We start from the raw sequence: 21,944 nt of genomic DNA, 5'->3' as shown, positions 1-21,944 counted from the left end.
AACCGGTTAGTGGTCCCTGGGATTTAAAATTATGAGTTTGGTGGTCCCTGAGGTCCAAAAGGTTGGCTACCCCTGCTTTACAGGACTAAGAGGCATAAAAAAATAGAGATTGTTTTCTGTTACAATTCATTAAAATATGATTTCTTTTATTTCTATTTCTTTTATTTAAGCTGTACACAGTCTTTAAGGGAGTTGAAAAGGGATAGAAAAAAAATCATTTCCCTTGATGTATTTGTTCTTTTCAACTCCCTCGTTGTGGCTTCCTATGACCATTACACAAAATCTATCTAATAGAAGTTGAGTAAAATCAGGATTTTAAAATCAAAACAAAGGGACAATATTTTTATAATTAGAATTGGAAGGAATTGCAGAAAAGTACATTACACTGAATAAGACAGCAAAGTAGTGGTGATAACCCAAAAACCCAGTGTCGCCAGTTTGGTCCTTTAATATATTTATGGTTGCAATGAACCCTATTTAAATTTCGTTGATTGATTTGGAGCATGCTCCAGCTGTGCATTGCTCATGAGCCATCCCTAGACTGATAAACTTCAGACAACGGAAATGCCAGAGTTCATATAGTCCTAGGAAGCTACAACATGCACTGACTGTGGGAATGTTAATACTGGTACACTAAAGAGAAAAATAAAAAATATGGATTTGTGCAGATTTTTCTATCAGAGTAATTTTCATAGTTTTATTCTCACATAAGAATTTTTTTTTAAAAAAGAAATGGTAAAATAAACACTGTCTGTTGAATGTGGGTGTACAGATGGACAAACTGGAAGAAAAATTGCACATATTGGCCACAATCCAACACAGAGTTAAACAGACCCCTGAAGATCACATAAATCAAAATAAGCCAATGGGATTCAATAGGATTTATGACAAGGTGTGTATAATTGCGCTAAGACTGTCCTGTCTTGAAATGGGCTTAGGTATGTTCAACCTGTCTTGGAATATGTGGTTATTGCATATTATATGGGCAAAGTGAAGCAAGAAATGCAAAACAATAGATCTAGATCCAATACCGCAGCTACTATGCCTGCAAAATTATTTATAATGCAGTCCTGGTCATGTGTGCTTAAAAAAAAACTCCAATTCTGTTCAGCTAGGCTGAATCCAGAATAAGTATCCGAGGGATTGATTGATTTACCTTCTTGCAGAAGGCGGCTGTTGTTTCTTCTGCTCCATTTCTTCTTCTTGCAAGTGCTGATAAAAGGTCTCAGTCTCAGATGCAGAGGACGGCAAGGTTGGCAGGTTGCCTTTGAGTTGTAGGTCTGAAGCCAAAAGTGAAAATGATGGGAGCAATGGGATGTTTCTTGGCTCAAGATCCCTCTCCCCTTCTGCTGAGCAATGTCACTAAAGGTTAACACGAGCTGAGTATATATGGACTAAACTGCACAGAGAAAAAGGAAAGGAAAAAAGGCCGGATAGGCAAGGATGTCTCATGTGGCAAATTGTGGAAATAGTTGTAGGACAAAATCCTAATTCCAAGTTCAGATTGAGCTTAGCTTGGAATCAGGGCGGGTAGCGGAGAGAATGCCTTTACATCCATTTCAACCTTGCCATTCTGATAGCTGTTTTTAATGCAATCTGTGTTAAAGTCACACAACGAGAGCTTTAAAAAAAAAACAACCACCCAACAACCCCATCAACTCATTTGGCAGTATCCTCATTCCTTTCATATCCCCCTCGCCAACAGTTTGAAACTGAGATGGCTAATTTTGTGCCTGACAAGAAAGGATGGATCATTTCCTTGGATGGCTGCTATCAGCAGACTCAGCGCTGGTACACTCTCCAAGGGAGTCCCCAAACTACAGGTTACTGGCAGACAGACAAACGCACTGACAGCCATTTGTGACCAAACTATGAAACACCATCTGCTCAAGTTTGTGAGGTGGGGGGTGGCGAAAGAACATATCCAGCAAGCAATAGCACTGTGAGGAATGATTTCCCTGTGTTGACAGACACACAGCAGTGCACAGACAGCCTTAAAGAATAAATTCACATTGTTTTTGAAGGTTGCATACATCTGTGCCTGTGTGTGTGTGTGTGTGTGTGTGAGAGAGAGAGAGAGAGAGAGATCATTATAGGACGCTTTTGCTCTTCTCTTCGAGCGAAAGGAAGACGGTACTTAGTTACTGTTTTGTAAATGATATGCACATCCCATATGGAATGAAATGATTAATTGAAACTTTCTGTTCCACCATGATAAAATAAACTCTGAGCCAGAGAAAAATCTCAAATGCTTAATGAGATAACAAAGCAGTGGTTTTCACATGTTGAGAACCCTTATTTTATAACATAATCAATCTATATCTATAACTATCCATCCATTGTGTTAAGATGTTTGTTCGTAACCCAGCATAAACCAGAAGGGGTAATTCTGCACAGATACCTTGCTGCTAATATGGTGGCATTTCTAAAGAAGAAAACACCTCACATATTTCATGGCTTTTGACATCTGGTTTTGGCAAACAAAATGTTTTTCTTTCTTCTCCAGATTTTGAAGAATCCTGAATCTGAGAGAGAGAGCAAATACTTCACTGGGAGCAGCCTGAATATTTTTCTGTCAGGCTTCAAGTCAGGCACAGTTTTAATCTTCATTCTTCCAAAAACTCAGATCTGCATTTACTGATGTAACCATCAACAGAAATGGCAAGGATTTGAGACACCTGGCAGATATGGTTTATTTCACTCAAGAAAGAAATCATATGTGGGAAGAGAGGCCTGTTTCAGAACACAGAAATCAAACTCCATATGTTAGACCCAAGGTTTAAACATTAAGCTTTTCCTTCCTGCCCCATGGAGTTGACAGATTCCTAGCCAATCTTCTCCCTGCCGTGAGGCTGTAGTGCATCTGCCCAAGATAGTTGCCAGCATTTATACTTGTCTTCCCAGCTTCAGCTCTTACATCCTCTGATATTTCCGCCCCAAAGCAACTTCTTCCCCATGGGTCTGAGAACAGGGGTATTGGGTGAGGAGCAGGCTTGGGTTTTTTTAGGACCAATCACTAACACACAAAAACCTCCTTGTGATTCCGCCCCCCATTTATTAAGAGAGATAATTAAGTATCTAAGTTTTATTTTTACACATGAAAAGGCCAGTATTGATCAATAAGCAGAGTGCCAAATCTCAAAAAAAAAACCAAAAAGCAACCCGCACACTTCCCTTATAGGAAGTGGAAAATGGCTGGGGTTTATTTCTTTCTCTTTCAGTGTAGCTGAATAAGCTATTTTCTGGTTGTTTGCTTATAGACTTTGAATGCAAAGCAATTTCTACCTCCCTGCCCCTCTTCTTGAAGTTATAGAAGATGATTAGTTTTTTGATCTGGCTTCCTCTCTCTCACTGATCTGATCTTTCTTCAGCCTTCCCCAAGAGCCATCTCTATCAAGAAGACATGTCCCTTGCAAAACTGGTTGAAATCACCACATGCTTGACCCCAGCTAGCAAGGAATTATGGATTATGTAATGTATGGTACAAATCAAATTCCCCCAGTTAATTTGTTTGAAGTTATCTGATTCTACCACAGGTTGATTTCTCTCTTTATGGAACCTTAGCATTATATTTCTTCTACTACAATATAGTCAATGAGAGCCATTCTTTGGGCACCAATGAAATATACTACTACAGATATATTTCTTTCCCTTTGAGGAATGCAACATTGGGTTAAATATATTAGTAAGGTAATAAATTCAAAATGCTTTTAGTTGTAAACCACTTCTATGACATTCAGTGTAACAGAATAAAATTAAGCAATAACCAGAATAAATCTTATAAAGAGTTCTCTGTATTAAGATTGAGAAACTAAAAGAATTTGAGATGGGTTAAAATAATGTATGTAGTCTGTAGATCAGGTTTCATAGCAGTGCAACAAGGTGCTTTTGTCTTTTTAAAAAAGTTTGATGAAAAATGCAATGGTTAATTATTGTAATACAATTGTTTGCAAAAATCGTGGGCAGCAGGCCTTCCTTTCTTCTCAGTTGGTGCCTTGAAACAACATAAGGTCTAAAAACAAGTTAATTAGACCCTATTTTCCTTAAAAGTGTTGTTTTATAATATGCAGATTCATACAGATTTTATTGCTTGATTAATCAGCATACTGTTATTATTCACTGACTAATAGATATTTGAGTACAGCCCTGCTTCTTTATAATAGCATTAATGATGAATTTTTAAGTAGAGCAAATATTTTAAGTCCCATTGCCTGAAGTAGGAGAATTTAAGCATATGCTTCACTTTGCTCTTGAAAGCAAGAGGAGGTAAATTTACTTCAGTTTGGCTAAATTGTTGTCATGTTTCAAAGACAAAACTAACCCTGAGGTCATCTTGAAGTCCACCTTTTTAAAGAAACAAGATATTTTCCTCACTCCCTGATAGTGTTAAACCCCATCTGTGAATTTTTCTTCTCAGAATTTTTGAACTCTGGGCTACTTGAGTAGACTTGATGGAGAAAATTATCTGACAACATTTATAGAATGGAAAGGCTTATTTATTTAAAAGAAAGTAAATAAATAAATAAATAGCCTAGCTCATGCTTCTATGTTGGAATCTTGATGAAAATAAAAGAATATGAAAAGTATGTGTTACTGTGTGAGCTATTATCCTAAGAAAATGGACACTTAAAATGACAACGAGTGTCATCCCAGCGATTTTCGTTCCATAAAGGGCATATCTCATGTTTGGCAGGAAGGGTATCTTTCTTGCTCATTAGCTTAAAGAAGGCACATCGCCAATGACATATGCCATCTCTCCCTCCCTCCCGCTCTCTCACCAGAAAATTCACTCTCTTTGCTTTAGAGTCTTAATAATCCTGTGTCTTATGATTAAGTAATGAGAGCTGGCATCCAAAGTGTCTGAAGTTCAGCTGATCTTGCATTATTTTTGTAGGTCCTGGCAGACTGTTAAGGAGACTGCTGGCAAATAAAATATGCAGGCAAAAGGTAGCAGAGAAGTAATACAGGTTTTTTTTCTTAGTCATGCACATGACTACAGATGGGACCTTCAGGGCCAGAACCTCTCTCTCCCCCCCTCCCTCTCACTCTCTCCCCACTTCCTCCCCTTCCTCCTCCCCAATTATTTCTATTTAGCTCCCCCTCCTGGTCATGTGATTATCCCTTAATGGATATCAGGGATCTAAATTCCTTTAAATAGAATGGCTTTCTATTTCCAGTAACTCTTTCACTTCTGGCGGTACTCTACTGCACACATTTACTCTCATAAGGTTTTTTCCTGTGTGCTGCTACCATAAGGAGTGAACTAAAAAGTCACTCGTGTTTTGCTTGAAGGGATTCATGGTTGGACTTGTGTGGTGTGACCACACATCTTGTTGTGGAGATGGACCTCCAACACAACAGACAAACAAATCTTATGAATCTGAAGGATGAAAGAGTTATTCTGAAACACTAGGATTGTCTAGAACCAATTCATCAAATGATGGGTAATACCTAGCCAGTGGAACTTGGCACTCTCACTGAATTCAGTAGGCAGTTTGTTGATTTCTGACGCTGGCATCAATAGAGTTTAAAAGTGTTTATTTTTAGCAACTTCCAGGCCCACTTTTTCACCTATTGGGAAATGACTTAATTTTTGCAAACTTTCTCAGATGGAGGAAAGGGAGAAAATATGATATCAAAAGCCATATGTAAAGACATATCGAAAACATATCCTTTGTTCTTTTTGGAGACCTCGGCAATCTTTGAATACTTTGTGGAAAGGGAGTGGCCCCCGTGGCCATATGGCTTGGAAAAACAATCACAAGAGGACCATTTTCATCTCCTGATGGAACTCCCATGGCCTCAGACAGAAGTGAGGCATCAAAGACTGGAAACTGACAGCCTTGAGTGAGACCCAAAACAGAGACAAAACCCACAACCCCCATTGTCATCTGTGCTCAGAGCAGGAGAAAACACATTGCGTGGCTCAGAGGGCTTGTGTGCCTTGCCGGTGGGAACATTACAGGCCAACGACAGACAAGATGGGAGAGTGAAACAGGGAAGCCTTATGATTTAAATATGCTTTCACTTATGGTGATGCCGTTGGGGGGCAGGGGGAAGAGAAAAGGGGGAGCGAAATCTAAACATTTGTCTGTAGAATCAGGTGATGACCGGCCCTCTGCTGTCTCAAGGGGGGCAGCAAAATGGTTCCTGCACCTGCCACCTAATTCAGTTTAAGACCTGACACATTTACCAAGAGTGGGCTGGCATAATGAAGTCCATTCAGGCTGTCAGTGGAGTCAATAACTTATCCCCAACTGCTTTTGTTTCGGTGGCGGCAGAGCCTCTGATCAGGCGGAGGTACTTATTCAAGTAAAATTTATTTTCAATTGGAGGCCATAATACCACTGGCACAAGCCTGGCTTTGATGGCGGCTTTTGCTGGAGGCGAAGCTATTGTTAAAGCCTGTGTCCATTGTCCAGGCTCTTTGATGTGTCAAAGCTGGCTTAACAAGCTGGTTAAAACTGTTTCAGATAACAGGTGTGTCCTTTGAGGACTCGGGAACATTTTTCAACTCCTTTTGGAAAGGCTAGGCTAGTGGCAGGGGAGGAAAGATTTATGTCCCGATCGGAGGTATCCTTTTTAACCAGCTTTGGCACAAGGAACTAGGCATAGTGTTTGACTCCCCAGTCTTGCGGTGCTCCTGTGTTCAGACTGGCCAATTTAGAAGGCATTTATCCTGGGCCACATGAGAGGTATTATTATTTCTAAGTGGGGAAGCCTCTAATTATTGCTCAAGTCAAATACTTTTGTTATGTGTAGTCCAAACAAGCTGGGTGGAAACTGATGTCAGTATGCTGGGTAAACAGAAAAGCCAGAGCCTAATTAAAGACCAGCATGAGAAATTGAAGAAAAAATATAAATCAAATAAGCAAATAAAAATAAAAATGCATTTTAATGCATGTGTATGTAAGAGGAAATTACACTTAACAGTAGCTTATTTTTCTGAGTGAACATGGATCAGACTTATCCATATTTATTTTGTTTAGTTTGCATCAGTTCTGCAACTGAAGCAGTCCTAGCTTTGTTTACATTTAAAGACTTGCCCTTCTTTTCCACTGAAAAATGTACATCAACTCCCTAAGCATCCAATAAGTTATGAAGACTTTTGGACCAGGGAGAAAGCGAGGACTGATGGAGATAGCATTGTGATGGGAGCCACCACTAAAGAGGCCATAGTTTCAACTAGTTTCCCCATGAGAGGCGTGTGTGTGTGTGTGTGTGTGTGTGTGTGTGTGTGTGTGTGATATGTGAATGGATGGATGGATGGATGGATAAATAGATAATGAATATATATGTGGATGGATGGAGATAGATAGATAGATAGATAGAAAAATAGTTAGATGGATGGATGGATGGATGGATGGATGGATGGATGGATAGATAGATAGATAGATAGATAGATAGATAGATAGATAGATAGATAGATAGATAGATAGATAGATAGATAGATGTGTGTGAATATATATGTGAATGGATGGATGGATGGGTAGATAAATAGATAGATAGTAAGATAGAGTATGACTATATATATGGATGGCTAGACCAAGCCTGGAACTCAGGGCAGCCTTCAGAGTTGCCCCTGGGAGTCTGACAACCAATGGGATACATTTCTTACACAGGAACAGGAAACACTAAGGTGGGGCCCAACAATGGTTATAAAACCTAGGCACTCTCAGCAACTCAGTCCTTCTGGACCTTCCCTTCTCACCCTTTTTATTTATCTCTTCCCTTTTACTCTGGAGCTCCAGGCCATGTGGTTCTGTCCACCATAAACCTTCCAAGCAGCCTCCATGTTTCCAGTGTCTTTTTCCCCACTTGGAACTGAACCCAGAAGGATATTTCTTTCAACAATGCATAGAGCATTGAGGGTGCTATATCTAAAAACCAAATAAGCTTGTTTGTTTTTGTGTTCTTGTTGTAACACACAAGCAAAGATAAACATAAACAAAAAAGCATAACACAAAACAAAATTAAAACTCTGTTTAAAAAAAAAACCTAAAATCCTTTCTCACCTAACTTAGAATCCAGTTAGAGAAGAGATACAAACCCTTTCCTGAAAGTAGACTAAGCACAGCTCAAAAAACAGAATCATAATTTGGGAGCAAGGCAGGAAAAAAGGTTGCTGAGGAGGATGGGAGTTGTAATCAAATTGCTCTTGGGCCTTGAAGCTGCAAACCCTTCATAATAATGGGTAAAATGAACTTGTTGGGGGCAATATGCAAACTCTGTAAACCTCTTTGAGAGAACTGTAAAGCACTATAAAGCGATATATAAGTGCTATTGTTATAAACATGATCATTTTAAACCTTAACTGTGTATTGTAGAATTCCAGAAAATTCATTAAGCATTTGAACAGGGCAGAGACTGTCAAAGAGAGAACTTTAAAAGTTACTGAGAGAGCAAATGAAAGATTGTTAAGCGCTTGACATTTCACAATTCATTGGAGGTGGCTGGTTTTAAGGAAAACCTTTAATACTTTGTCCTTTGCTTTGGAGAAAATGGGACGCTTTAAAACAAAGAGGCCGCTCCAGCGCCAATATAGGTTTCTTGTCTTAAACTGGGATACTTTTATGTTTGCCCTACGGTTTTAAGTACAGGTTCTTCCCAAAGCCCCGGATTTGAACTCGCTGAAGAGAGAAATTCATTGGGTGAGACAAATTCATTGGCAAGAAGCGAGTCTCATTGCGCACCCTGAGATATTTTTTGCTTTCGAGGGCCAACTCGGAACTGGATTCTTCAGGGGTCTCCAAACTTGGCAACTTTAAGACTGGTGGACTTCAACTCCCAGAATTCCTCAGCCCAGCATAGTTGAAGTCCACCAGTTTTAAAGTTGCCAAGTTTGGAGACCTCTCGTACTTTGCTTTCCACGCCGTTTACCATCGGGGAAGCCTGCAGAAAAACCTGCCCCCCACGCCCCCACGCCCCCACCCCGCGGCGCGTCTGTGGATCAGCAAGCAACGACTCGGGCCTTCGAGACTCGCGCGCCGCCAGCAGTTGACAGGCTTCCAACGCCGAAGGCCGGTGGAGGGAAAGCTCGGCGTGGCGGGCTCGGAGAAACTTCGCGGGATTTGGGAGGGGGAGTGTTGTTGTTGTCAGGGTTCTTCAAAATACAAGCCAATGCAAAGCGGAGGAGAGCCTGGTTCCTTGGAAGTGGGGTGGAGGGGCAGACGCTCGCCTCCGAGGGATCTTCGGGGAGAGAAGTCACCCACAAAAGAAGCGCTTAGGCTTGAGAGGGGCCAGTGGAAGCAGAAGACCTCCCGCCGTACCCGGATTCTGAGAAGTTCTGACCCCACACCCACCACCGATGCTCCGGAAGCAACAAATAGACTCCCTCATATTGGTCGATATAGATACAGGAGACCGTTGGTTGAGGGACGCTTGAAGTTGGTAGGAAAAGTCCCTTCTGGCGAAATTCCCAGCAGAATAGAATTCTTTATTGGCCAAGTGTGATTGGACACACAAGGAATTTATCTTGGTGCAAATGCTCTCAGTGTACATAAAAGAAAAGATACATTTGTCAAAAGTCAATAATCATCAGGTACAACACTTAATAATAGTCATAGAGTACAATAAGCAATCAAATCATACTAGGAAACTGTCAATATGAACTGCAAGGATACAAGTGACAAAGTTACAGTCACACAGTCACAAGTGGGAGGGGATGGGTGATAAGGAGTGATAAGAAGATTAATAGTAATAGTAGTTGAGACTTTATAATAGTTGGACAGTGTTGAGGAAATTATTTGTTTAGCAGAGTGATGGTGTTTGAGGAAAAACTGTTCTTGTGTCTAGTTGTTCTGGTGTGCAGTACTCTATGGCGTCGTTTTGAGGGAAGGAGTTGAAACAGTTTATGTCTGAGATGTGAGGGGTCTGTAAATATTTTCATACCAGGGAGCCAAAGTGGCTTTGTGGGTTGAAAGCCCCCCCTTCCTCCCCCACCTTCTGTTAAAGGCCGGGCAGGATTTGAGAGATAAAGGTGCTTCCCCTCGCCTCAGGTTTGCTCTGCCCTCCCCCGCCAAATGGGATGGGGTTGAGGGGGGAGAGTTAGTGGCTGCAGCATGAACGTGACTCAAAACCCCACCCAGCCAGGTAAAGGGCACCATCCCTGAATACAGGTAACTTAGCAGCTCAGGTAGTTCTCGATTTACAACAGTTCAGCTAGTGACCATTCAAAATTACAGTGGCACTGAAAAAAAAGTACCATAAGACCGTTTTTCACCATCCCAGCATCCCGTGATTTACATCTGGTTGCTTGGCACCTGGTTCAAATTTATGACGGTTGCAGTGTCACCTGATCCCCTTTTGCAACCTTCTGACAGCCAAAGTCAATGGGGAAACCAGATTCACTTAATTACTCTTGTTACTCACCCAACAACTGCCCTGATTTCACTTAACAAATGTGGCAAGAAAAATTGTAAAAAAACAGGGCAAAACTCACTCAACAAATTTATCAACATAAATTTTGGGGTCAATTGTTGAGGACTTACCTGTACTTGAACCATTGTGGGAAAGTTCTTTTCAGCAAAAAAAATGAAGGAAGAAGGCCAGGCTCTTGGTGTTTATTTATTAAGAGGAGGAGACAGCCGCCTATAGGCAATGTTTGCTAACCCTGAAAAGGCTAAGCTGCTCTGGCTGCTAGAACTCCCATGAGAGACCACCAAGACATCTAGAATTGACAGGAAAAAAACACCAGAAAAGATTGCAAGGGAAGACAATGGCAAAGCAACTCTGTCTTCTCTGTAAGCTACACTGCAGGAAGTCCTCAGGTGTGGAGATTGACTGGACTGAATCTACAGTAACTTCAGCCTGGAGAAGAGTTCAGGCTTTTGACCAATAGGTTTGGCCCCGAGTTTGTGAGCATAGGACCACCGGAGTGTTTGGAAAGAGACCCCCTGCAAGGCCCTCTGACTTATCCAGATTCTGGAGCCAAAAGGGAAGGGGGAAAAACGGACTGAAGAGACAGGCGAGCGGAGGAAACAAAGCAATGGGGGCAAGGCTTTCTATCTGGAGAAGGAAGAGCCTTCCAAGAAAAACCAGAAAGTCCAGTTGCCTCTTGAAAAAGCTCCTTTGGTACAACCACAACCTGGATGGCTGAGAATCTCCATAGACTTTCACTCTGGAGCTCAGTTGACCTCACCAATAGAATTATGGCCTGTTTTCCAATGCTGGGTGGGCAGTATTAGGATCTGGGGTTGCACCCCTTCTGCCTGAAATCGGTTAGTGGTTGTATAATATATCCTGGCGTTTGGGGAGGATGCTCTTTGCCTCAAATCTGTACTCTTCTTCAGACAGATGAGGTGGTGGTGACCTGCTTACTTAAGGGCCCCTGGCTCCTGTCTGTTGAACACCCCCCTCCAGCTGGCCAGTGAGTTTGAGAGCCATGAATATGCTAGATTCTTGATCTGGAGCATCATAGTGGGAGGGCTTGATATGAGGCACTTCCACTCTAGTCTTTTGGTTGTGCCTGGGCTTTTCCTGTGAGGCGTCCCAGGGCCACACACACACACACACACACACACACATACACACACCACTATTAATGAAGCAGAGACTAAAACCTCCCTTTAAAAGGTGTCCAGGCGCTGGATAGCTCAACGTGGGTGAATTGTAACTGGGTGGATTTTACTTTGCAAATTGAAAAACTATTCACTGAAAAGATCACGTTCACTTCCCCACCCCTGCATCAGGGGAGTGTCGCCCTCCCAGTTTTTGGGGTGGAAACCGAGGGAAAGGGGCGCTAACATACCTAACACTCTTTCCTTACAACAACACTGTGAGGTGAGTTAGATTGAGAGGCAGTGGTTGGCCCGAAGTCTCCCAACTGGCTTTCAATGTCTGAGGCCGGACCAGGTAACTCACGATCTCCCGGTTTCTAGCCTCTCATGCCTCAATCAGTGGGCTGACGTGACTCTCAGCCCTGGTTAATATCGTCTGGAAAGCGAAGGCGAATAAGACTGGTGGGCCGGTTCCAGGGCGCTGGGGATCTTGACTAAAATACCACACCAGGGCTGGCTCTTTGTGCAAGGAAGCCCAGGCAAGGAAGGTGGGGGGAGGGGGGCTGAAAGATGCCCCGGCTGTGCTTCGGAGACCTCCCCCCCCCCCCGGCCAGTCCAATTCCTCACAGATCCGCGTGGCTCCCTCTTTTACAACGCGACTACGATTGGAAGCAGGGCTCAATAAGCCGGCGAGAGGATTCCTATTGGTAGTCAGGCCAGACAAGCAGCAAACACGGTTTGCTGGTGGGTCCGGACGTCGGTGTGTGTGTGTGTCAGGCTGGAGGGACGTACTCTTGGAAGGACTCAGCAGCGAAAGTCACTTTATCTGAGCGATCCATCCATGCAAGCCGGGTGCCCTTTAGCTCAGGGGTCTCCAACCTTGGCAACTTGAAGCCTGGCGGACTTTAATTCCCAGAATTCTGTTGCCAAGGTTGGAGACCCCTGCTTTAGCTATCTTCTTTAAATTCCTACATAACTAGGAACTAGGAGAAATGCAAAAAGAAGAAACTCCTCCCCCCAAAACAAGCAAACAAACAAACAAAAAACCACTCGTGCTTGGGGAGGTATTATTAACTATTCTTCTTACTAGTTGGACAAGCGATCCAAATTAATTGGGAAATGAACCGCGGTCTCAAACAGCAGAGGCGGAACTCCGTAATGGAGCCACATTTTGGCTTGGCGTCACTTGTTGCTTTTTCCGTTTACAACAACCCTCGGGGCCAGAAAAAATAATAATAATCCCGTGACATCAACCTCCTTTCTCCCTTTCGGACCCAGATTCTGATCTGCGTAATGACCATCTGGAAACGAGTGCTTGACCCTGAAATTGGGGTAGGGGTGGAGGGGTGGGGATTGAGGCGTGTCTCTTTTTTTCCCCTTCCCTCCCAGCTAACAAAAGGTTATTTTCCTGTTGCTTGTATACTCCGAGGAGGACTGAAACTGCAGCCCGCCGTGCGTCTCCTGCGAAGTCCGGGTTAGTTGGTGAGGCGCAAATCCCGCGCCTTTGGCCGCGGATACAGAAGCGGCCCGTCCTCTTCGCCTTTCGGGCATTTCACTGCAAATCTTTTTGCTTGTGATTTCTGCGCTGCGTTTACTGCGGTGCACTAGCTCTGGACTGAAACTTTAGATTCATTTAACCCGAACATAAATAAATCTCCTTTGGGCAAAATAACTCTCGCGCTCCGGGAGAAGAGAGACCTCTCTAAGATCGCAGCCGGGAAGCATCTAAAGAGGAGGAGCCGAAGCGTTTGAGGATTAGACTTTGGAGATGTGGCAGAAAGCAAGGGGGAAGAGGAACTTTCCAATCCAGATTTCTCGGTCCTTGCATCACCTTCCCGGACATACATTCATTCTCTCTCTCTCTCTCTCTCTCTCTCTCATTGTCGTCTAATGTCTTACGTAGATATTCTGAAATCATTTGTCAGTCTCCTCCCTCCTCAAAATGTAGACATATTCTTAATTTCACTATCTGATAAAACTGTTAATGTAGAAAACCTTGTCTTCGTATTGGGACAGTGGTTCCCATCAACTACAAGTTAGGTACTTTGCTTTATTGTCATTGCACCTCGTATAACGAAATCAAACACCATCTTCAGTGCACACCATCATGACCATGAAAATAATCACAAACACACATTCTCCACACTCCACACATTGAATTGAAAACCCCTGCTATTGCATTAATATTGCACTGTACAGTAGAATTCAAAAGAGCTACTGCCCTGGAATAGAAGCTGTTTTGCAGCCTATCTGCCCTTGTTTTTATTATTCCATACCGTCTGCCAGATGGTAATAGTTCAAAAAGGGGGTGCCCAGGATGAGATGGATCTTTGAGAATGTTTTGAACTTTCTTAAGGCAGTGGGAGCTATAAAGCTCTTCCAAAGAGGGGAGAAGGCAACCAATGATCTTCTGGGCAACGAAGTTAACCCTCTGGAGTGCTTTCTTATCTGCCACTGTGCAATTGGCAAACCATACAGAGGTACAGTAAGTGAAGATACTCTATGGTGCAGCGGGAGAAGGTCACCAGCAATTTCTCATTCAGTTGAAAAGTCCTGGAATCTGTGGTTAGACTGGCTTCTAAGTCTAAGCAAACAAATAAATAAACACTCTCCTGCCTCCAACTACCCATTAAACCATCTTCCTCTCCCCCCCTCTCTCCCTCTCCCCACCTCTCACTCACTCACATACACACACAACTTCCTTCTCCCACCCTTCCCTTTTTAAAAGTCCCTACATACATAAGTTGACTGGTACACACCTAGTGGTTTGGATCAGGACTCCTCGGTGGGCATCCACCCGCCTTTCAGTCCGCAGAAAGGAAGGAGGCGCTGTCCGGAGCGGGTAAAATTTAGCTGTTCCCCGCCCCGCCCCCCCCCCCCTTGCAGTGAACACCAAGGAAGTGAACGCCATCTCCAAACGTATTTGTGGTATTTGGTATTTGTGGTCAGCCTTTCGAAGTGAGCTAGTGAGGAACCGTAGGTAGGGCAGTGTGTACATAAACGAACAATCATTGAAGCATAACCATCAAATTAGCTGCTTCTAAACAGGAAATAAGTTCCACTTATTTCCTGTTTAGGAAGAAGACTAGTGAGTGTTTTTTTTCTCCATAAACACACAAAGACAGGCGTATTAATCACATCGTCCAACGATTCCGGTTCCTCTCTTTTCTCTTTCTGTCCCTTTCTTTTCTTTCTTTTTCTTTGGAAAGGAGGTGTGATAGAGGAGACGAAGGAGAAAGAAAAAGATATTTTCTCCAGTGCAGCCCACTGTCCAAGTTAAGTGCTTAGTTTCACTTCCTGCAACTGGAAGCGTTTGACAATCAAAAGACATCCCTATTTCCATCCTTCTAGTGGAGATATGTGGAAGTCAACGGTTCTCTTTCTTTTTGTCACCTTGCCGTCTTGTCAACTCTATGCCTTTAATATTTTTATCCTGGAAAAGGCTTGGAAAAGGACCCAATTGGTTTAGCCATCCCTTTTACAATACTTACAGACTTGTATCTTTGGGTAGAACCGGATGCTTGCAGGACTCGCAATCCAAGCAGCGAACAGCTGATCGCAGCACCCCCATCTAATAAACAAATACACCCCCCCCCTTTTCTTCTCTTATAGTTTCAGTAATTCCAGCTTGAAAAACCTATAATGGTATATCTGTACATTACCTTAACTGAATTCTAAGTTTCTTACCTCTTACTTTTCTCGGTGGGTGGATTATCCCAGAATACAAGCTTCTGAAATGCGTTTACACAATTAGGTGTGTACACCATTTCCAAGGATTAAGAGTTCCTCATTTTGCTTAGCTGCATTTCCAGGGGCAAACAACAAAAACAAGTGGGGATTCAGAATAAGTTCTCCTTAGCAAAAACATGGAGGGGGGGTTGGAGCGTTTGGGGGGGGAGTAAAGTTTTCTGCAGAATGGCAGCAGACTTTGGGGGCAGCAGAAGAGGCTCCGGTGCTTCGGTTGGTGACAGGAACCCAGTAACTAATTTCCATTCCCAGGATTTTTGCTTTTTCAATCCTTCCTGTCCAGAGTTGTAACTTCAACAGTCACCACCAACAAGCCGTGTTATTGAAAAGGATGAACTATTCCTGGGAAAAATGGGAAATGGCAAGGAATATTTCGGAGAACCTCCTGGAAGCTAAATTTAAATTAGAATGACCTCTCAGAATGTACCTTTTGGGTGGGTTTTTTTTGTTTTTGTTTTTACTTGTTTTGAAGAGATTCGTAGTGTAAAGACTAGAAATGTCGAAATAGGTTTAGGTATTTAAGTTAATATTACCAATACAACGATTCAAGGTTTACATTCAGCAAAGACGGTTCCAAATGCACGATTTTGAATGAACTGCTTTTTGCCACAGCCTTTTCTTTGTTTCTTTCTTTTTGGATAGCCAGAGATTTATGACCTTCCTTTTGCTCCTGGGCATTGGTTTTGTTTTGTTTTTAAGCAAGCCTGACCATTGTACAGAGGCGCTGAAGTCATTTTATGGATATTAGGAATTTAATTCGTGTTTTCAAAAGGAAAGACTTCAAATAATTTGGCTTACCTAATGCATGAGTGTGGGGCGGTTAGTAGTTTTATTGCTCATTTCTAAACCTGCAATTTTCGGGTTCCTGGATTCAGTTGAAAAAATTTGCAATATATTACGGTGTGTGTGTGTGTTTTAAAGAGACTTGATTGTTTGAAAGATGGAAACAATTGTGCATCTTTTTAAAGGTAACATTTAACGGATACTGCTTTTAAGTAAGCACCCTTTGGAACCCCGACTTTCTTCATCCATAATGAACCCAACCAATCGGCTAGGTCAGAGGTCTCCAACCTTGTCAACTTTAAGACTTGTGGACTTCAATTCCCAGAATTCCCCAGCCAGCTTTGCAAGTCCACAAGTCTTAAAGTTGCCCAGGTTGGAGGCCCCTGGGTTAGGTAATCTAATCTTTCCCAGATTCGCTCAGAAGCAAGAAAACTGATTTTAGAACCCTCGAAAGTAGCCCACCCTTTGCAAGTTTCCTTCCCCCCCCCCACTGCCCCCACTTGGTTTTCACTGGTTCTCATGCCAATCCATACCAACTCGTCCCCCCCCTTCCCTCCCCCCCCCAAGTTATTTCAGGTCAAGAAAAAGAGGAGAGGAGGAGGAAAAGATACTCCAAACTTTAACACCCCGTGTGTCTTTGCTTTTTTGTTGTTGTTGTTGTTTTAATTTGAAATTTCATCCAGAAACACTGGCTCGGTAATAATAAATATATCGATAGTTCTCAGGAATATATAAAAAATAAAGACACCGTCATTGTCTGTGAGGCCCTTAACAAAATAGTTTCAAGCAAGCGCCCAGAAGGAGAAAGCAAGGGACAACCAGAGACTTTCCAATCCGAGCTTGCATGCAGAGGGTGAAAAGGAACGGGGGTGGGGGGTGGGGTGGGGGAAGGAAAGGGGAGATCGGGATGGGGGGAGTCCGTTTACTCAGGAAAACAGGGGAGCCGCTCGAGGGCGCAGAAGATGTCCAGGCAGATGTGATGGCGCTCGCCTAGTCCTTTCACGTGCGGTTGTGGCGCGCCGTTTCTTTTCGGAACGCAGGAAGATGTTTTGTTTTGTTTCTCTTAGTTTTCCATCCACTTTCTTTGTTCCAAGAAAAAACTACCCAGAGGCAGTTCGGGAGAAAGAAACATTTCTCTAGGAACGAGCGGCCCAGATGAGGTGGGGGGGGGGGGATCAAGCGAGTTCAGAGTTTTCGACCGATCGCAGCACGCAGGACTGTCAGGTAACCAGGTTCGGCCCTAAACCGGTTGCTACAGGTTCGGCCGAGCTGCCAAAACCCTTCATTCAGATCAAACGTCACAAAAGAGAGTGCAACTTACGAGCGCTCCAGAACTCCTCGCCGAAAGGGGGTACGGGCATCAGTGGCAACGAAGGAGAATAAAAAGACACCCACTCACCCACCTCCCCCCACAAAAACCTCCAAACTCGGCTAAATGTTTTGCCCGGGAAGGAATATTTTACCCGCTCTTATTTTTCAAAGCTGTTTCTACACACACACACACCCCTCCCAATTTGCTCAGGTGGGCGCGTTTGCTACCCTGAAACTCTTGGGAGTCCCGAAAGCAATTAAATTGATCGTAAATGTCAATCAACCACAGAGCCGAACAGCTCCATTAGGCCTCTCTCTCCGTGGAAACAGGCGCAACAAACAGGCTGAGCTTTGGCTAACTTTCTTGGAATTAAATCTCCACCCCCGCCGCCCCTCCGACGCTGCAACTTGTTAGATAGCTCCAGTGGGCCAACTCTAGGCAACCCACCCGCTTCCTCCGAAGGAAGCCTCCCAACGCTGCTCCGTTGAGAGTGACTCCCGCGAAAGTTTTGCAGTGGTTCAAAGCCTTTGCGTAGATAAGACACGTAACCCTCTCCCACCTCACCCCACCCCACCCCGACGTGGGAAAGAAATTCACATCCAGGGGAAAAAAAAAAAAACAACCTTGGAAAACTTCGCCTACCCAAATGGATGGAGAAGAGCGTTGCAAAAGCGCCCGCCGCGACTTTTACAGCTGCGAACAAGTTCAAGTCCGGAAGGCAGAGAAAAGCAATTGAGTTTCTCTCCCAGCCAGCCAATTCTGCACGGGCAGCTTCCGGACTGGTTCCTCTCTCTCTCTCTCTCTCCCTTTTCCCCGCCTGTGCTCGTCCTAACCCGTTGTGGTTGAGCCTAACCCGTTGTGGTAGGCTAACCTCCCGGGAAAAGAAAAGGCGAATTTCTCCCCCCCCACCCCACCCCATTCCAGTCCAAGCTTTACCTTGGTTTGCAAAGTCTTGTTCGGCTCCGGCTCTTCCTTCCCCCACTGGAGGCTGGATGCCAGCCCGCGTTGCCGCCGCGAACGGACTTCGGGGGACGAAGCCGGCCGGGCGGAAGGCGGGGAAGCGAGGGCGAGAAGAAGACGGAGGCGGTTTGGGGAAGAGGAGACGACGAGGCATGCACACGAGATCCCCACCCCCCACCCACCCCCACCCACCCCTCCGGGGACGGAGGATGAGTTTCTCGGACTCCGCTCACCACTCCCCATCGGCAAAAGGTCCGGCTGGTCTTCCTGGGCGCCGGACCTGTCCAGTTCCCGCCTGCCGGCCGCTTACTTAAGCAAGTCCTTGGCTTCCGTGGAGAGCCGGGCCAGGCCGGCCGTGGGGGTGGGAAGGGCGGTCAGATGCGGGCCCGGGGGCACCTGGCAGATGCTGCAAGGGCAAGGCAGGCCGGCCCAGTGCTGGAAGCCTCCGCCGCCCCCGCCGCCGCCGCCGCCTCCGGTGAGCTGAAGGGCGGGCGGGGCGGGCGGCGTCTTGAGCAAGGAATGGGGCGGCCGGAGAGCGCCGAGGCCGGGCAGGGAAGCGGTGCTGGGAGGCGCCAGGGCGGCGCCCAGGATGGGGTGAACGGCGCCGGCGGCGTGGGCCGGGTGGCCGGCGGCGGCGTGGGCCACAGTCCCGCAGTGGAAGGCGGCGTGGTGGCCGCCGTAAATCTCTCCCACCAGCCTCTTCATCTCTTCCAGCGAGCTGGTCAGCATCAGGATGTAGTTGCGGGCCAGGAGGAGCGTGGCGATCTTGGAGAGCTTCCGCACCGACGGCCCGTGGGCGTAGGGCATCACCTCGCGGAGGCCGTCCATGGCCAGGTTGAGGTCGTGCATGCGCTTCCGCTCCCGCCCGTTGATCTTCAGCCGCAGTTGCTGGAGATCTTGCTCCGAGAGCTGCTTCTTGATTTTGTACTTGCTGCTCTCGCCCGCGGAGCCTTTGGCGCCACTCCGGGAAAGGCTTTCGGCCGAGCCCTTCTGGCCCACTTCGTTCTGGGTGGAAGACACCGAGTGGTGGTGGTGGTGGTGGTGGTGGTGGTGCTGGTGATGATCCCTCAAGTACATCCCTTCCATATCCGGCGAGGAAGCTCTGCTGGAGACGGAGCTGGAGTCCGAATTCATGGTCTTGGGCTGGGGAGAAGGAAGGCGAGGCTTCCCTACTCGGGGAAGGAGCCGAGCCACCCCAAGGCAGCCGCCAAAGCAGGGCACTTCAACGCCTCTGTCCAGGAATCGATGAGGAGTCCGAAAAAAGGGGGCCGGGGGATGGTGCAGCCCTCCCTCCCCTCTCCCTCTCCGGGAGACCCGACCGACGGCCGGACGCGCCTGGGCTTGATCAAAGCTCGCCACCGAAGGCGAGGGGCTTTTATAGGGTTTGCCAGCAGTCGGGAGACAAAAGGAGTCCTCTTCTGGCGGAGGGGCTCCTTGCGATGACGCGCCGTTCTTTGGGGCGGTGCTCCTCAGGTTGATCCGGGACCCCCATTCGCGGGCATTGTGGGGCCGCCCCGGGTCCTCTCCGCAGCCTGCCCCGCGGGACTCGCGGAAGCCCCGCCCCGCCCGAGACTGACAGCCAGAGAGCTTCGGCCCGCTCTCCGGCTTCCCCGACGCCGCTGGGAGATGCTTTGAGGTCCACCCACCTCGGGCGAACTGTTCCTGGACCGTCCGGGTTTCGGAAAGGGCAATCCGGGGAGGCCGAAACCTGGGCAGAAAGGCCCCCCCACCCTCCACTCCGCAAAGGAACGGGGTTCAGCTTCGCCAAGATCAACCCCGCCAGCTGGCTTCGGACCATTCTGCGGGTCTGGCCACTGGCCGAAGCTGCTGGAGAGGCTTCCCATCTGGGCTTGCTGGCCTCGGGCAACTTCGCTTCGGAGAGAAAGCGCCGTTGAGTTGTAGAAGACCCGCAGCTTAGGACCCGCGAGCTGGCAAAATCCCCCTCCAGGCCTCGGGCATCCCAGAAAGATCCAGAGACATTTTGAAGGGTCCGAGTCCGCCTCTCAACCCAACCCTCCCCTCCTCAACTGGACTTGCTGAAAGGTAAACGGATGCCGCTACCAATGGTGCGAGACTGGCTCACATTTTGCTTTGCCTTGATCTCAGGGAGTAGCTTTGAAAATTCTTCCGGATGCTTTGATTCGCTCAGCCGGCCCAAGCGCTTTTCCGCTGAAGCCAACGAAGTTGCCGGGATTTAGGTTTAGGAGCAATTATTTGTAGCAGATTACCGGTTTTTTTTTTTTAAGTAACAGCCACCACCACCAAAAAAACAAAAAAACAAACAAACAGGGTTGTTTGGGTTGACAGAATCAAGAAGGTAGGCCGTTTCCCTTGAATAACTCTTTTTTTTGGTAGAATTTTCCTTTTCCCCATCTGTCTCCCATGTTCTACCGCTAAATTTAACCAGCTTTTCCCAAAGCCTCTTTTTTACCATATGCTAAGCGTGGCCCTTTTTTGCGTATCGGGAAGCGATAAATAAAGGCGTGAACTGGCCGTGTGGGAGGAGAGGAAAGGACAGCAGCTGTATTCCCCGAAGTTGGTTTTTTTTTTTTAAAAAAAAAAAAAACGTTTCTGGGTGGAATATTTTTTAAGTAACCAGATTCCTCCCATTCCGATGGAAATTTTCTTAGGTGGGAATTTCTTTGCATCTTTCTTTGATCTGCGCCCTGTCATTTTTTTTTAAGCCGACCTCTGAAAAGGAACACATAATCCCGTTCTTTCTAGTTTTAGGATGTTAAGCAAAATCTTGACAGGTCCATATTTAAAGCTAGCGCGACCAATGGATTCCCGCAGAATTACTTCGGCCACGTTCGCGGGCTCACTTACACTTGGAAGTAAGTTCATTTGATCTCATTTGATTACTGATGTTCGGGGCGACGCGATGCGCAGTTCCATGTGTCGAGGCGTGCACGCCTCAATGACTCGGTCGTAGGACGCTGCTGACCGAGGACCAATTCGTTTACCAAATAAATCTGTTTTTGGATCAGTGAACAAGCGTGAGAAAAACAGTCGGAGAACAAACGTTTCAGTGCCCCCCCACCTCGCTTGTTTCCGAAATGGCTGATGGCAAAATGGTTTCTTCCATTGGGTGAAATGCGTAACAATTATATAAAAAAAAAGGAATGGATTCTCTTTGGGCAAGATCTTGTATGTACAGATGTATTTCAACCTCGGTTTAGTGAAAAACAAAAAACCCACTTCGTCAAGGACAGCGATATTTTAACCGTCTTAGCGATTTCGCCTCTCTTTTGCCTAAAAAAAAAATTGGTTCTGCAGTTTAAAAGCACGAAAGAGTAATCCCTGTTCTAAACGCGTTTCCTCGAAAGTTAATCCATTGGTTCCAAGTTGTTTACACCCACACTCTTGGTCTAGTATTGTTATCGCGAAGGCCCTACTAAACTCCTCGTTTAACGCCCTCCCCCCACTTTCCACTAAATAAGATGCAAAGTTCAACTGGAGCATTAAACTTCTTCCGAACCAGTTCTTTCAACGTAGTTCTATATTTCAAAATACACCATCTGGGTGAATTCGAATTAGGTGAAAGAAGCCAGGTGAAATCCTAGCTTGTGATTAATCTGACCATCAAGTTAAAGCCATACTATATTGGTGGAATTGGGGTGGGGTGTGGGGCAGAGATCTAATCA

General features: G+C 45.6%; 1 protein-coding gene across 1 annotated transcript; it reads right to left on the bottom strand.

Annotated features, from left to right (window-relative positions):
* Positions 1–18,606: 18,606 nt before the first annotated feature.
* OLIG3 (oligodendrocyte transcription factor 3) lies at positions 18,607–19,434 on the bottom strand. Its single transcript, XM_026705413.2, has one exon. The coding sequence runs from the start codon at positions 19,432–19,434 to the stop codon at positions 18,607–18,609; it is 828 nt and encodes a 275-aa protein (XP_026561198.2).
* Between the last annotated feature and the right edge of the window lie 2,510 nt (positions 19,435–21,944).

Source organism: Pseudonaja textilis, chromosome 1 (assembly GCF_049901715.1).
Source record: "Pseudonaja textilis isolate UNSWEBS1 chromosome 1, rPseTex1.2, whole genome shotgun sequence".
NCBI lineage: Eukaryota > Metazoa > Chordata > Lepidosauria > Squamata > Elapidae > Pseudonaja > Pseudonaja textilis.
Note: the sequence above shows the minus strand (reverse complement) of the source record. Positions and strands in the feature narration are given on the sequence as shown.

Excerpts from the sequence above, each read along its gene's own strand:
- OLIG3 (XM_026705413.2), bottom strand. The coding sequence starts at position 19,434 with ATGAATTCGGACTCCAGCTCCGTCTCCAGCAGAGCTTCCTCGCCGGAT.